The sequence below is a fragment of the Cervus elaphus genome, chromosome 22 (assembly GCF_910594005.1).
Source record: "Cervus elaphus chromosome 22, mCerEla1.1, whole genome shotgun sequence".
Taxonomy (NCBI): Eukaryota; Metazoa; Chordata; class Mammalia; order Artiodactyla; family Cervidae; genus Cervus; species Cervus elaphus.
In genome coordinates this window covers 20,594,581-20,611,347 of record NC_057836.1, presented here as the reverse complement: position 1 = coordinate 20,611,347, position 16,767 = coordinate 20,594,581, and the positions used below count along the sequence as shown (strand labels likewise).

The 16,767-nt window shown below is 34.9% G+C and overlaps 1 protein-coding gene across 1 annotated transcript; it reads right to left on the bottom strand.

Moving 5' to 3' along the window:
* Positions 1–830: 830 nt before the first annotated feature.
* On the bottom strand, positions 831–7,987 carry LOC122680500 (NKG2-A/NKG2-B type II integral membrane protein-like). Its single transcript, XM_043881961.1, has 8 exons — positions 7,915–7,987; positions 7,042–7,269; positions 6,551–6,649; positions 6,023–6,076; positions 5,355–5,506; positions 3,612–3,712; positions 2,823–2,943; positions 831–890 (listed from the first exon to the last, which is right to left on the bottom strand). Exons 2-7 carry the CDS (start codon positions 7,226–7,228, stop codon positions 2,826–2,828), a joined length of 711 nt encoding a protein of 236 aa, XP_043737896.1. The 5' UTR covers positions 7,229–7,269; positions 7,915–7,987; the 3' UTR covers positions 831–890; positions 2,823–2,825.
* Positions 7,988–16,767: the final 8,780 nt, after the last annotated feature.

Here is a 16,767-nt window from a genome sequence, read left to right as displayed (position 1 = left end):
AAGACCCACCTTGCAGAGGAATGGACATAAAAACAAAAATACAAATGGGACCTAGTGAAACTTAAATGATTTTGCACAATGAATGTGCAAAGAAACACCAACATTAAGAAGAAACAAAGAGATCAAATGAACCACTTGATCTTCCACTTCACAGAACCTCAAAAAGAAGAACAAGGACCAAAGTTAATGGATGGAAGGAAATAACAAAGATGGAAGGGGAAATAAATAGAGACAGAAAAGCAATATAAAAGATCAATGAAACTAAGAACAAACAGAAAACTTGAAAAATACATCATAAATCATATTTCCAAGCATATTCACATAGCATATAGTAGCGGTGTCCCTGCATTAGCCTCTAGACAAGTTGACAACTGGGCGCTTGAAAGGTGGGTGCTGTGCTTAGTTGTTCAGTCCTGTCTGACTCTTCGTGACCCCATGGACTGTAGCCCGCCAGGCTCCTCTGTCCATGGGGATTCTCCAGGCAAGAATATGAATGAATGTTCAAAAATTTTATAAGAATTACAAGATAAATATAAAACCAAATGTCTGTCTTGTGAAGTATTGACTGCCTTATATGCTTACTTGACAAATGAAATAAAACAAAACAAAGTAGAAATCCAAGCTTGTGTCACAAGAAATTAAAAATGAAAAAGGTAAAATTAGGTGAAATTAAAACCAAATGAAGTAGAAGGAAGAAGGCAATAAATGCTGCAAAATCAGCAAAGGACAAAATTGCAATATGGAGAAACAACAAGACCAAATGTATTCTTATTGAATATATTTAATAAAATGGATAAAAAACTGCTGAAAAAAATTGAAAAGGGGGAATTTCCAGGTGGTTCAGTGGTAAAGACTCCATGCTTTCACTGCTGATGGCCCAAGTTCAATACCTGTTTGGTGAAGTAAGACCCAAAAGCCATGAGGTGAGGCAAAAATACTTTTTTTTTTTTTTAAAGAGGAATCAAATCTTTTACATGTATAATAAATAAAGGGATAATGTATAGTTTTTACAGATACTAAACAGATAAAAAGCAATATTATGAATACATTTTACTGTCCATATAAAATAGAAAAATCCTAAAATCCAAATCACCAAAATAAAGCACAGCAAATAGAAACCTGAGTAAACCTAACATATATTGTAAAACATTAAGTTCATTATATAAACCTTTCTACAGAATAGTTCTAGACGCTCAGATGGCATTGGTAGTGAATAATAACACTTAAAAATGTAGCAGTACTCTTTCACAAAGTTTCAGGTAAAAGAAAAAGAGAAATACTTCCTAATAATAGCTTTCGTAACAACCTGTCAAGTATGTAACATAACTGAAAACTCAGTTAAAGCTATTTGTGAACACAGATGAAGAAAAATAGCTTAATCTAGATATAGCATATGCATTGATTTTTTAAGAAAACGGGCAACACAGATGATCACTGTGAGTTTATTTCAGAAGTGCAAGATTGGTTTAATATTGGTTTAATAGAAGAAATAAAGGTTATACATAGTTGTTTCATAATTGTTATACAAAGAAAACATTTACCATTCCAACTGATGGGAAAAAATGCAAATGTAACATCAATATCAATTGATTATAAAATTTGTTTAAAAAATGAGAATATTATGGTTTCACATGAGAAACATATGATGAAAAAAACCTTAAGATAAATCTCATATTTAAGGATGAATTATTGAAATCTCTTCCTTGACTAAGAAGAGATAGATACAGAATCTTCACTGTACCTTCTATTCAACTTTGGAAATTAAATTGTAGCCTATGAACATAAGTCAAGAAAAAAAATAATTTCACCTGAAAAAAAGACATAAACAACTATTATATATATACTTATCTCATATAAAATCCATAAGAATAAATATTTGAAATGATGGACTTAATACAAAAAGTCAGAGAAATTATTGACTATAAGACCAACATGTAAACCTCAATATATTACTCTTTACTGCACCAAAAATTACTAAAATTTTTAAAATAAGAGTGCCTTACAAAATCATGACTATGAAACACCCATGTATATTTAACATCTCAAAATAGAGAAATACAAAATCTGACAGGGAAAATTTAAAGAAAACCTAACTCATGGAAGTTTAAAGCATATTGACTGTAACAGCCAATATTTTAAGATGTCTCTCTTTATAAATTATTTTAAATATTAAATGCAGTCCCAAGAAGTTCTTATTTTAAACAGATTTATTGAGGTACAATTTACACACCATAAAATCCATCTATTTAAACTGTATAAATCAGTGATTTTAAATATGTTCACAGTTTACAACCATCACCACTACCAATATCTAGAAAATATTCATCACTGATCAAGTAGCAGTCATTTCCTTTCTCATCTCCCCATAGCTCTTGATAATTGCTCCTTTTGGTCCTTGTTCTCAAATATCAAATTTTTTGATGAAATATGTAAACAGACTCAGAAAACGTGACATTTTAGAAAGTTTGAAAGCCATAAACATATCATTGAGTAAAAAAGGTCAGACACAAAAGGAGTGATAGCTATTCTTTTTGGTGTGCATATTATATTTCAACAGTGTTTTTAAAATTAATTTATTTTTTATTGAAGGAAATTTTTTTGAATTTTTATTTTGAACCTTTATTTTTATGTCTATTTTGAATTTTTATTGAAGGAATTTATTGAAGGAATGTTTATTGAAGGAATTTGCAGAATTTCAATGTTTACTTTCAATGGTTTTTGAAAACATTATTAGAACAAATAATACATTTCAAAATTTATGTAATCATAACAATATTTCCTTTTCATAAAAGATAAAGTTACTCAACAGCATCCAAACTCACTTTTTAATTCTCAAGCTTATGCTTGCAATTATATGCATTTGGAGTCTGACAGTCTTCTGCTCTTATGCCCCCTGAGGATAGTACAGCACACTTACGTTCATCAAGTGAATAGTCTGTTATACTGTTATAAAAAAAAGCATAATTCTGTTATATTCTATGAAGACAACACATGAAGCAATAGTATTTCTATGTAACTGTAATAAAAGATATTTTGAAAATGGGTAATGATGTTTTTTTCTTTTTTTTTCAATTATTTTTATTAGTTGGAGGCTAATTACTTCACAACATTGCAGTGGGTTTTGTCTTACATGACATGAATCAGCCATGGAGTTACATGCATTCCCCATCCCGATCCCCCCTCCCACCTCCCTCTCCACCCGATTCCTCTGGGTCTTCCCAGTGCACCAGGCCCGAGCACTTGTCTCATGCATCCCACCTGGGCTGGTGATCTGTTTCACTATAGATAATATACATGCTGTTCTCTCGAAACATCCCACCCTCGTCTTCTCCCACAGAGTCCAAAAGTCTGTTCTGTACATCTGTGTCTCTTTTTCTGTTTTGCATATAGGGTTATCGAAAATGGGTAATGATGTTTTTAATAAAATTTCAGTAAGAGTTTGTTATTAGGAAAATGGGCTACAGAGTAGCCCATTTTTGAACATTTATATCAACATTTTATTAACTTTCAACATCTTCAGCTTTCTATAATTCAATGAAAACAAATGTATTCATATTATTAATATTTCTTTATTTTTCCTCTTCTATACAGCATTCATTTTAAAAACTTACTTTAGTTTGAAAATGGAACCGTTTTGCCACATCCATGGTTGACCACGACCTTCACGAAAGACTGGAATCCACGACATAATTGATAGGGACATTAGAAATTTCTAGCCCAAAATAAAGAATTTTCATTTAAATATCATTATGAAAAATTTTTGTTAATTTTTAAAATTCAGTCAAAGGATGAATTCTTTCAAAGGATCTTTAGTTCTTTGAGCAAAATGAGTATGTTAGATTTTACATCTAACACTATAATACATAAAAGTTGAGTACACCAAAGCCTTGGACTGTGTGGATCACAACTGTGGAAAATTCTTACAGAGATTGGAATATCAGAGAAATTTGTATTTCTTACCTACCTTACCTCCCTCCTGAGATATCCGTATGCAGGCCAAGAAGCAACAGTTAGAATCAGACATGAAATGACAGACTGGTTCCAAATAAGGAAAGGAGTATGTCAAAGCTGTATACTGTCACCCTGCTTATTTAACTTATATGAAGAGTCCATTATATGAAAAGGCAAGCTGAATGAAGCACAAGCTGGAATCAAGATTGCCGGGAGAAATCTCAATAACCTCAGACATGCAGATGACATCCCCCCTTCCCCCTCTTATGGCAGAAAGCGAAGAGGAACTGAACAGACTCTTGATGAAAGTGAAACAAGAGTGAAGAAGCTGTCTTGAAACTCAACATTTGAAAAACTAAGATCATGGCATCTGGTCCTATCACTTTATGGGAAATAGACGGGGAAACAATGGAAACAGTTACAGACTTTATTTTCTTTGGCTCCAAAAACACTGCAGATGGTGACTGCAGCCCTGAAATTAATACTTACTCCTTGGAAGAACAGCTATGACCAACCAAGACAGCATATTAAAAAGCAGAGACATTACTTTGCCAACAAAGGTCTGTCTAGTCAAGGCTATGGTTTTTCCAGTGGTCATGTATGGATGTGAGAGTTGGACTGTGAAGAAAGCTGAGTGCCAAAGAATTGATGCTTTTGAAGTGTGGTGTTGGAGAAGACTCTTGAGAGTCCCTTGGACTGCAAGGAGATCCAACCAGTCCATCCTAGAGGAGATCAGTCCTGGGTGTTCATTGGAAGGACTGATGCTGAAGCTGAAACTCCAGTACTTTGGCCACCTCATACGAAGAGTTGACTCATTGGAAACGACCCTGATGCTGGGAGGGACTGGGGTCAGGAGGAAAAGGGGACGACAGAGGATGAGATGGCTCGACGGCATCACCAACTCAATGGCCATGAGCTTGAGTAAACTCCGGGAGTTGGTGATGGACAGGGAGGCCTGGTGTGCTGCAGTTCATGAGGTCGCAAAGAGTCGGACTCGACTGAGCGACTGAACTGAACCATATCCTCCCCACCATCAGATGAAAGTGACCTGGGCCTCTTACTTCCAACACCCAATGCCTAACCTAACTGTAGGAGGTGGCACAGGTCAGCCTTTCCTCCTGTGTTGAGAGAACCCTGTGGGCAACACAGGTGAGCCTTACTAGGGGGTCCATCAGAACAGCTGCTAACAAGGAACAGAAGAACTGGAAATCACCAAACGTGCATTAATGGTTTAAAATGAAAGTGAAGTATCATAAAGTCATATTCCATTGTTTAATGGAATATTAAGAGATCTTAAAATAAGCCAACTACAAATATGTACAAAAACACAAGTGAACTCTAACAAATATAATATTGGCTGAATCAAGCCTTTAAGAAAGTGTTAGAAATGCTTAATATCTTACCATTTCCTCTTCATTATCTATGTAAAGCAGAGTGGAATTCTTAGTAGAGCAGGACATCAAACTCCCATTCAATGTTTCTTTTTCCAAATGAATAGAATAGCAATTGTTGGAATATGTAAACCACTCTTTTGGACCACAACCACAATGAAATTCTGGAGAAAGAGTATGAATTACTATTCAAAGGCAATTTGAGTTTTAAAAAACAAAAATTAACTTACATGTATGCATAGATATAAACATGTATGTGTATATATAACATAGCTATATGCCCTCAAGGCTGGTACATATAAAACAAATCTCACCCATACTTTCACCGCATCAGTCTCTCATACACCATTTTATGTCTCTATATAAAGCAAACATATAAAAATATCTCCTCCTTATATGTCCTAAAAATCAAGAAATGAAGCTTTTATTTTAGAGTAGCAAAATTATTTGTCCTTTACCATATTACAGCAGGCAAAAATTGGAGTCAATTGCCAACAATGGATATGGTGATCATCTTGTTGCATGGGAAAAACACTCTCCCTTAATCATTATTTAGGCAAGTTTGTTGCCCAATTTTGTCATTTATCTTCTACCCCTAAATCTTTTCTTATTTTCACTAGCCTAAGATAGAGACAAAATACAAATTGTATTTATATCAGAACTTTAAAATCATTATGTACCTTTATGGAGTCTTGCTATCGGAGAGGAGTTATTCTGCTCCCGTATTACAGTAGCTACAAAATTAATCATTATAAAAATTAACATTGCTCTAAATAACTCATAATGATTTCAGTTTGTGAGTTTGAAATTCAGTTTATTGTTTAGGATTAGAGTAGTCTGGAATAAAGCTGATTTTACCAAGAAAAATTAATTGGATAATGAAGATTTGGTGGAAAAAATATTTTAAAAACCTAAAGGAGCAGATTTTACCACCCCTTACCAATCTCAAAAATTAATTTGTGTTTATCAATAAGATCTTTCAATCTCCTAAAGCATGCTTTTGAGTTATGAAATCAGAATATCCATATACATACTCTCTGTAATTATCTTGTGTTGTATGTATTTACAAATTCCAAATACATTCTGCATTTAGTCTAATTGCATGTATTTTAATGATAGACACATTCTATAATCTTGTGAAATGTTTGGAGAACTGACCATCATTAAAGTGAAAAGTTCCCTTATAGTTTTTACAGAAATGTACTTACAGGGAGTAACAACGATCACTGTCACCACAGTGGACATGAGGACAAGGCAGATAATTCCCAGGATCCCAGCAATGCACTTCTCTGGAGGTGATGGTGAACCTGTAGGGAGATAAAACGAGACAGTGAGAAAGGAGTGAAGGAGTGCTGGGGACAGTTGGTTAGATTTTATATACACGAGAACCCATATGAACAGGGATTTATGGATATAAACTTGGACCCCAACCCATTTCTACCACTGTAGTCTTTCTCTAACATATATCACATTTTCAGCAAATATAATGCTGAATGAGTTGTTGATCAAAGACTTCAAATTATAGCAATGCCAGAACAAAAGTAGTCTTCCAATTTCACATTAGAATACCATAACCAACTTTAAGCTCCCTTTCTCAAAATGAAAAATATGTGAGCTTTTCCCCTGTCTTCCTCCACACCTCTGCACCCCAACTGCACATCTTAGAACAGTTTCTTTGTGTGACTAGTAAGTGTTTTACCTTTGGAGTGGTAGTTCTTGTCATTCTCACGAAGATTCTGAGAAGCATTTTGAAGATTTAGTTCTGCATATGTTAATCCCTGCTCAGTTATTGAACTGGAACTTTTAGAAATCTTCGGTTTCATTTGCTGTCTCTTTGAGCTCTTGATTGCCTTCAGTTCTACATAAGTTACTCCCTGGTTATTCATCTTTGCAGCTGAGTGAGGTCAAGGACCATGCTCTAAGTGAACTGAGGAATAAGTGGTGTAGATGAGATAAGAACCTTGGTATAATAAGATGGGTGTGGCAAAGAGTTTAGTGTTCACTTTGCAGCTGAACATACATAAAACCTGCTTCTAAATTCCTCAGTACTTTAAACAAGCCTTTCATGAAAGAATACTTTTTAAGAAAGATATTCTGTATTTGACAATATATTATTGGTTGAAACAATGAAAAGCAATAAATTAGGGAGCAGTAAAGAAATTCGTGGCTAATAATATCTTCACTGAAGTCAGATTCCATAGAAATATTTTAAAATCATCATAATACTTGTATTAAAATTAAAATGTTCTATTAACAAGGGAGAGTCACCTATATTTGTAGTAATTTTGAAATTTAATAATGATTTAAAGACTAAGTTCTTTAAAGATGAGGAGAGAGAATGTTGGCATATACAACAATCTCCTGCACTAAATTACACTGTTTGGTGGCTTACTTTGATCAATGAAAAGGGGTGCCAAATGGTCTTTATTTTGAATGGTTGAGGAGTTTTGAGAAATCACTAACAATTGAGGAAATGTTTCCTATATTGTAAAATATCACATGACACACTAATCATATATAAACTAAACAATATGAAAAATAAAACAACAGAAAAAGACTAAAAAATACTTACTTTACAAAAGTTGTTGATAAGTGATTTAATGGCTAATATTTGAACCCACAAAATGAAAAACAGGAATAGGTCATTTATGGAAGACACTGTTGGTTCAAACTTTCAGAAAGATCCTATAGATATGAAAGTTAGTAAAGGTCATTTTAGTTGTATAAGTGATGGTGATTACTTATGAAAAATCCAGATACATAACTCAACATAATTCAGACAGTTGATGCAATAGTCAGAAATATCTGGAAATGAATTGCAGCTTTTAAATTGACAAAATGCGACCTTCAAAAAGTTATTTAGTATCTAGTATCATATTATAATCTAAAATGGAAATAAGGTTATATAATACATAATGCATGTAACACTGAGCACTCAACCTGGCACTTATAAGTTCTCAATAAATATCAGTTTTAATTATTATTTTAGTCATCATTTCTATGGTAATATTTCTGATTTATATCAGTTAGTATCTTTAAGTAGTTTAGCATATTGTTTATATGAAGTTTGATTTTTTAAAAAAATACTTTCATTACTTACAATTAAGTTTAAATTAGCCTTTAGGAAGTTACCTCAACTTGATTTTTATTAAAAATTTGGATTGTTGCTTTCAATCTAATACATGTATGAGGAATTATGTTTGGCCTTTGCTATACAATGAATTCCTTTCCAAGAATCTATTTATAAAGTTTGAGCAAAACTATATTAACATATAATTTGTATTATTGTACAAAAAACTTACCTTCTACTGATCATAAAATCCAAAACTAATTGTTCCCTGTCATGAGGTCTTTGGGTTCCACTTAATATTATATACAAACCCATTCCTGCCATGTGTATGCACTTGAGTAACATTCTACAGACAATTATTTTTATACTTGGAGAAATGGCCCATCATATTAGATATCTTATGATTGCCTTTTACTTGAATTTATTTTAAAAAAATGTTCTACTTTGATTTTGCCGTATATAAACTGTACTTCACTTGCATCACATTTAAGATTCGTTAGTTCCCACTAAGTGAGATGGTCTAATAGAGAGACAAGAGAGGAGAGACACATACCTTCTGTTGGCCAGAAAGTCATGCATCCTTTAGTAGGGAGGTCAGGTTACTCTCATAAATGAGGCCTGCTATGGCTGGGTAATAAAAGGAGAAATTTAAAAGCATAAATCCAGGACAAGAATAAGCAATGTCTGTGACTTTCACAGACTGCCCTGTGAAGGCTCAGAGTGAAGCAAGAGTGGAAAAAGTTGATTTGTCATCAATGTGTCACTTCAAGTTTGAACAGGAAATTCTCACACTTAGGCTATTTGAAGAGAGTGTAGCTCATCACACACCTCCAGAAAATAGGAGACTTTGGGCTGCATTTAAAAGCACAAATGGATCTCTAAGTGTGTTATTTATATTTTCCATTTTTAAATGCCTCTGAGAAATTGTTATCATATTCTATAAAATCTGAGGAGGTGGAGGTTTAATCACCTATACAGGTATCTTGTTTCCATCTCAGTCACATACACTGAAAACTTAGAATACCTCAAGTTTTACTTTTAAAACCAGGTTGCTATATCTTGGCAGTGGATACACCTTTCCTTCACATCCATTGTTATTTCACTTCTATTGTCATAGAAAATGTTCTAAAAATCATACTCCCATTTTCAACAAGTATTTAAAGATATTTGTCACTAATTATTCTGCAGAATTGCTACATTTCCAACCATATTGTGTCTGGAACAAAGGCCATCATTTTCAAAATACCACTTCTATTCTCTGCCCTAGTTCTTATATTCAGTTTTATTCTTATGAAATAAAAATTTAATCCCCAGACTTTCTCTGACAGAAACACATGCCCTTGAAAGAACAAAATAAGAACATTATATTAATAAAATATACCTCCATGACAAAGGTTGAAGTATTAAAGAAACAGTCATTATGTCATTCATGAATTCATCCTCCAGTCATGACTAGTTCGATTTTACTAGGAATATTTGATGTAACAACATAGATTCAAGTACTACTATACAGTTCAAGAAAAGATAATTTTTAAAAATATCACCTAATCAAACAATGGCAAGGAGATGAAGAGAAGACTTAAACCACAAGATAAATAGAACATTCAAATGAAAATGACAAGAAAGGACATGTAACAATGCTTATATAAGACAAAATAGTCTTTAAAGGAAAGTTCATAATAAAACATAAAGAAAAATATTGTATAATGATAAAAGGATCAATACATGAAGAAGATATTACACTTGCTAATATATGACCCCAATATATTAATGGCATCCTAGGTAGTACTGATCCAGAGAAATTGCCTATCGATGCAAGAGACACAAGAGGCATGAATTTGATCCCTGGGTCTGGAGGTTGCCCTAATATAGGAAATGACAACACCTAAATACATAAAACAAACACTAATGATATAAAAAGAGAAATTAAAGGGAATACAATAATAGTAGGAGATCTTAACACCCCATTGACACCTCTGGACAGATCTCCCAGATATAAAATCAATAAGATAACCAAGATTCTTAATGACACATTAGAACAGTTGAACTTAATTGATGTCTGCAGGACTTTTTACATTCAAAAACCCCAGAACACACTTTGTTTTTAAGTGCACGTGAAACATTCTCAAGGATAGATCACATTCCAGGACACACAACCAGCCTCAGGAAATGGAATGGATAGAAATTATTTCAAACAGCTTTTCTGACCACAACTGTATGTAACTGGAAATCAACCACAGAAAGGAAAAAAAAAAAAAGATAATTACATAGATACTACAAACATGATACTAAGAACCAATGGGTAACCGATGACATGAAAGAGAAAGTCAGAAAATACCTGGAGTATGTGAGCGTGATCTGGTTTTGACTTCTGTCACTCCATTGATCTCTGGGGATGATTCAGCTGATCTGGCTGGCTATGTGGGTGGCCCTTTCCTCCCTCATCATTCCATGTGCGTTCCTCTCGAAGCTGCATACTCGGTTGAGGAGGACAACCATCCCTGATAGAGGGGGACTGGTCTCACTCAAGAGTATCTAGTGGAACAGATCATTTTGATTCTGATGCTTTTAATGGGCAACTTTCAAAACCACTTAACATTTTAAGCTTTTCAATTATAGCTGCCATTTTTTATTGGAAGCCAATGTCTGTTTCCTCAGACAATTTAAAGAGAACACAAAAAAGACAAAGAAATCTGCCATTATTCAAATCAGTCAACCCAATATTGCAAATATTTACTATATTGCATCAATCAGCTTGGCTATCCTCAGTATGTGCTTAAACATTTAGGGTGATATTTATGTACAGTTTGATATTTTTTATTTTTATCTATAAATCATCAACTAATCTATTTTTAGAGGTTTTGAATTTAGTTATTGACTATTTCCTACCCTCATGAGTCTGAAAGGCTTTCATTTTTCAAGTTTATGTTGGCTACTAAAGTTCATGTTTGGTTTGATCTATGAGACGATGATAAAATTTGGCATTTTAGTTCTCTATGATTCTTGTCTGACAGAGTGTGAAGTAAATGAGATACTGAAACCCCCAGAAACTTTCTGAGTGGGAATATTGAATGTTATTTGATCATTGGCTATCTTTTTCTGACATCATGTCTCTGAAGCCAGTCATAAATGTCAACACGGACCTCCTACTCTTAAAGCAGAGGTGAAAGGCAGGCTGAGAGAGCTCATCCTAGCTGTGTTCTGATCAAGTTGTCCTCCAAATGGTGAAATCTCAAGACACAGACACAAACTTTATCAGGCAGTGTGGGCATGTAATTCTGCTGTCACATTGTTGAACAAAGAGGGATACAGGAGAACTTGCTATAGGTAAGCTATGTAGAAATTTGGGAGGGCTCTGGATTGTTGCAGGAAATAATTTACCTTGGGGTACTTCTTAATTATCTAATATCAATGTTAACTAGAGATGAAGACAATAATGAATCAAAATGAAAGTGGGTCAAAATATATTATGCAGAATATATTCTTTATGTCTCCATATGTTTTGGGAAATATTTAATTCATTTTTTGATGTTAAATTGTGTGTGTGTGGGTGGGAGGGGTGTGGTTTCTCCACAGCTATTGGTATTAACTGCCTGGTTAGCAATAAATTTTCCAATGTTCATATTCCCTCATCTTCAAATTCAATGCAATATGAAAGTTTAAATGGTTTGGTTTCTATCAACATAAATCCAGTTTTGCATTCATAAATTTGCTTTTTTGTGCATATAATACAAGTAGTCGATGGTGAATAAAGCTAAATGAAAATAGTTTGCCTGGAAGTTATTTTATCTATTATAGGATTTACTCTATAATTTGGCATTGTATGAGGGAGAATATTTGCTGAAAATTAAATGGTAGTATATTTATCCATTTTATCATTATTTAATGATTGTTCAAATCCAAATTTCTCAAATTACAAAGTAACTATATGGTAAAATATGAAGACATTTTAAAAACCCAAGAATCAATCCTAACCTATGAGAAACAAAGTTCTGGCAATGTTTATAGGTCATAAAAATATTTTTCAGGAAAAATATGGGTTTTTATTCCTTTATTTACTAGTACTTTCAATCTCCTCAGTAATTTATTTTGTATTGAAACTGGAAGTGAGTGAAAGTGAAAGTCTCTCAGTCATGTCCAAATCTCTGGGATCCCATGGACTATACAGGCCATGGAATTCTCCAGGCCAGAACACTGGAGAATTCCCTTCTCCAGGAGATCTGCCCAACCCAGGGATCGAACCCAGGTTTCCCTCATTGCAGGCAGATTCTTTATAAGCTGAGCCACAAGGGAAGCCAAAGAATACAGGAATGTGTAGCCTATCCCTTCTCCAATGGATCTTTCCAACGCAGAAATTGAATCAGGGTCTCCTGCACTGCATGCAGATTCTTTACCAACTGAACTATGAGGGAAGCCCGTACTCATCCTATATTTGGTATTCAGTTCAGTTCAGTTCAGTTCAGTCACTCAGTCGTGTCCGACTCTTTGCGACCCCAGGAACCGCAGCACGCCAGGCCTCCTTGTCCATCACCAACTCCCGGAGTTTACTCAAACTCATGCCCATTGGGTTGGTGATGCATCCAGCCATCTCATCCTCTGTCGTCCCCTTCTCCTCCTGCCCCCAATCCCTCCCAGCATCAGGGTCTTTTCCAGTGAGTCAACTCTTGGCATCAGGTGGCCAAAGTATTGGAGTTTCAGCTGCAACATCAGTCCTTCCAATGAACACCCAGGACTGATCTCCTTTAGGATGGACTGGTTGGATCTCCTTGCAGTCCAAGGGACTCTCAAGAGTCTTCTCCAACACCATAGTTCAAAAGCATCAATTCTTTGGCACTCAGCTTTCTTCACAGTCCAGCTCTCACATCCATACATGACCACTGGAAAAACCATAGCCTTAACTAGACAGAACTTTGTTGGCAAAGTAATGTCTCTGCTTTTTAATATGCTATCTAGGATGGTCAAAACTTTCTTTCCAAGGAGTAAGTGTCTTTTAATTTCATGGCTGCAATCACCATCTGCAGTGATTTTGGAGCCCAAAAAATAAAGCCCAACACTGTTTCCACTGTTTCCCCATCTGTTTCCCATGAAGTGATGGGACCAGAGGCCATGATCTTAGTTTTCTGAATGTTGAGCTTTAAGCCAACTTTTCCACTCTCCTCTTTCAATTTCATCAAGAGACTTTTTAGTTCATCTTCACTTTCTGCCATAAGGGTGGTTTCAATATTTGGTATTAGTCATCAGCAAATTCATCTAAATTTTTAAAAATATTTGTATATTGAGACTATGAGATTTAGTGATATCAATTTTGTATTTGTTCATTTAAAATAATCTCATAAATCAGAAATTAACATATATTCACAGTATGTCTTGAATAAAATAGACAGGTGTCATTGACTCCACAGTCTTCACTGAACACTGTGCACTTTGAAGTCTACTATGTTATGAAAGGCATTGTGAGGTACCAGACCCTTACTTCATTAACATATATTTGGGAGGACACATTTTGCTTTGTTTTGCTTTAGGAGCAAAAGCAAATATTTAAGAAAGACACATATTGAAAAAGAAACACAGACATATTTTTTTCTTAAAAAAAGTTTTTTTTTGGATTCTAGTTGATTTACAACATGTGTTAGTTTCAGGTGTACAGCAAAGTGATTCAGTTATGCACATGCCTGTATCTACTCTGTTTTAGTGTCTTTTCCCATATCGGCCATTACAGAATATGGAGTAGAGTTCCCTCTGCTGTACAGCAGATTCTTACTAGTTATCTATTTTATATATAGTAATGTGTACACGTCAATGCTGTCCCTCCCTCTCATTCTCTGTTGTTGCTGTTGTTCAGTTGCTCAGTCGTGTCTGACTCTTTGAGACCTCTTGGACTGCAACACATCAGTTCTTCCATCCTTCACCATCTCCTGGAGCTTGCTCAACTGATGCCCATCAAGTCAGTGATGCCATCCAACCATCTCATCCTCTGTCATCCCCTTCTTTTTTTGCCTTTCATCTTTCCCAGCATCAGGGTCGTTTCAAATGAGTCAGTTCTTTGCATCAGGTGGCCAAAGCACTGGAGCTTCAGCTTCAACGTCAGTCCTTCCAATGAACACCCAGGACTGATCTTCAGGATGGACTGGTTGGATCTCCTTGCAGTCCAAGGGACTCTCAAGAGTCTTCTCCAACACCACAGTTCAAAAGCATCAACTCTTCAATGCTTAGCCTTCTTTATGGTCCAACTCTCACATCCATACATGACTACTGGAAAAACCATAATTTTGATATAGAGATCTTTGTCAGCAATGTAATGTCTCTGCTTTTTAATTTGCTTCTACATGATAACCATAAATTCGTTTGCTACATGTGTTGACTCTACTTCTCTATGGTAAAAAGTCATATAGATTGGACAGAGAAAAGAAAATAAACTATGTTTATTTACAAAATGACATAATTGTCTGCATAGAAAATTCCAAAGTGTCTCTGAAATCCTCCTAAAACTAATCAGTAAGTTAAACATGGTTTCAGATAGAACAGCATATCAAAATCAGTGATATTTCCATATATTAAAATTAAATTATTGAAAACTGTGATAAACAAAAAGTACCATTTGCAATAGTATCAAAAACATTAAGTTGATAGTATATATGTACCAAAGCATGTGCACTATTTATATGCTGGAAGTTATAAAATACTAGTGAGAAATGTTGAAAAAGACAACTTGATAAATAAACTATGTTCCTAAACTGAAAATCTAAACATTATGATGATTACTTTTCTTCCTTAATTGCTCTATGAATTTAAGTCAATCAAAATCAGAAGCACACAACTAGGTTCTCTATGACAGCTTAGAGGGGTGGGATGGGGTGGGAGGAAGATTAAAGAGGGAGGGAACATATATATGTACACTTAAGACTGATTCACATTGTTGTATGATAGAAAACAATAAAACATTGTAATGTTCCTCCTGTTTTAAAAAAGTTAAAAAATAGAAACAATTAAAGTTTATTTTGTAGATATTTTCACACTGATTTACACATGATTACACATGATACACAACTAAGATCATGGCATCTGGTCCCATCACTTCATAGCAAATAGATGGGGAAACAGTGGAAACAGTGGCTGATTTTATTTTTCTGGGCTCCAAAATCACTGCAGATGGTGATTGCAGCCATGAAATTAAAAGACGCTTATTCCTTGGAAGGAAAGTTATGACCAACCTAGACAGCATATTAAAAAGCAGAGACATTACTTTGCCAACAAAGTTCTGTCTAGTTAAGGCTATGGTTTTTCCAGCGGTCATGTATGGATGTGAGAGTTGGACTATAAAGAAAGCTGAGTGCCAAAGAATTGATGGTTTTGAACTGTGGTGTTGGAGAAGACTCTTGAGAATCCCCTGGACTGCAAGAAGATCCAACTAGTCCATCCTAAAGGAGATCAGTCCTGGGTGTTCATTGGAAGGACTGATGCTGAAGCTGAAACTCCAATACTTTGGCCACTGGATGCAAAGAGCTGACTCATTGGAGAAGACCCTGATGCTGAGAAAGATTGAGTACAGGAGGAGAAGGGGACCACAGAGGATGAGATGGTTGGATGGCATCACTGACTCAGTGGACACGGGTTTGGGTGAGCTCCGGGAGTTGGTGATGGACAGGGAGGCCTGGCGTTCTGCAGTTCCTGGGGTCGCAAAGAGTCGGACACACAGCGACTGAACTGAACTAAACTGATTTTAATTTTTTAATGAATTTTATTTTTTAGAACAATGTACATTTACAGAAAATGTTTCACAATGGTATAGTGTTCTGTATTCTCTGTACTCAGGTCCTTTTCAATGAATTTTATATTAGTATTGCAGATTAGTTATAATTAATAAACTAACATCACTATACTTTTAGTAAGTAAATCCATAGTTTATCCATGCCTCCATTTTTTTTCCTATGTCCTTTTTATATTCCAGGATCCCACCAGGTTACCACATGACATACCAAATGTCATGTCTCTTTAGGCTTCCCTTGGCTATTACAGACTTTCCTTGTGCTTGATGATGTTGATAGTTTTGAAAAGTATTAGGTAGGTATATTTTAGTATACCCCTCACTGGGATTTGTCTGACTTTTTTCTCATGAGTAAATTGGGGTTGTAAGTTTGGGGGAGGACCAGAGAGTGCAAATTTTTATCACATCACATCAAGAGAACAAACTGTGACCATGACTTATCACTGTTGATGTTACCTTTGCTCACTGAGGTGGTGTTTGTCAGGTTTTCCACTCTAAGGTACTCTTATTTTCCCCTTCCATTTGACTGTATATAATTTCTTTGGAAAGAAATCCTTATGTGCAGTAAGTACTTAAGGAGTAAGGAGTCC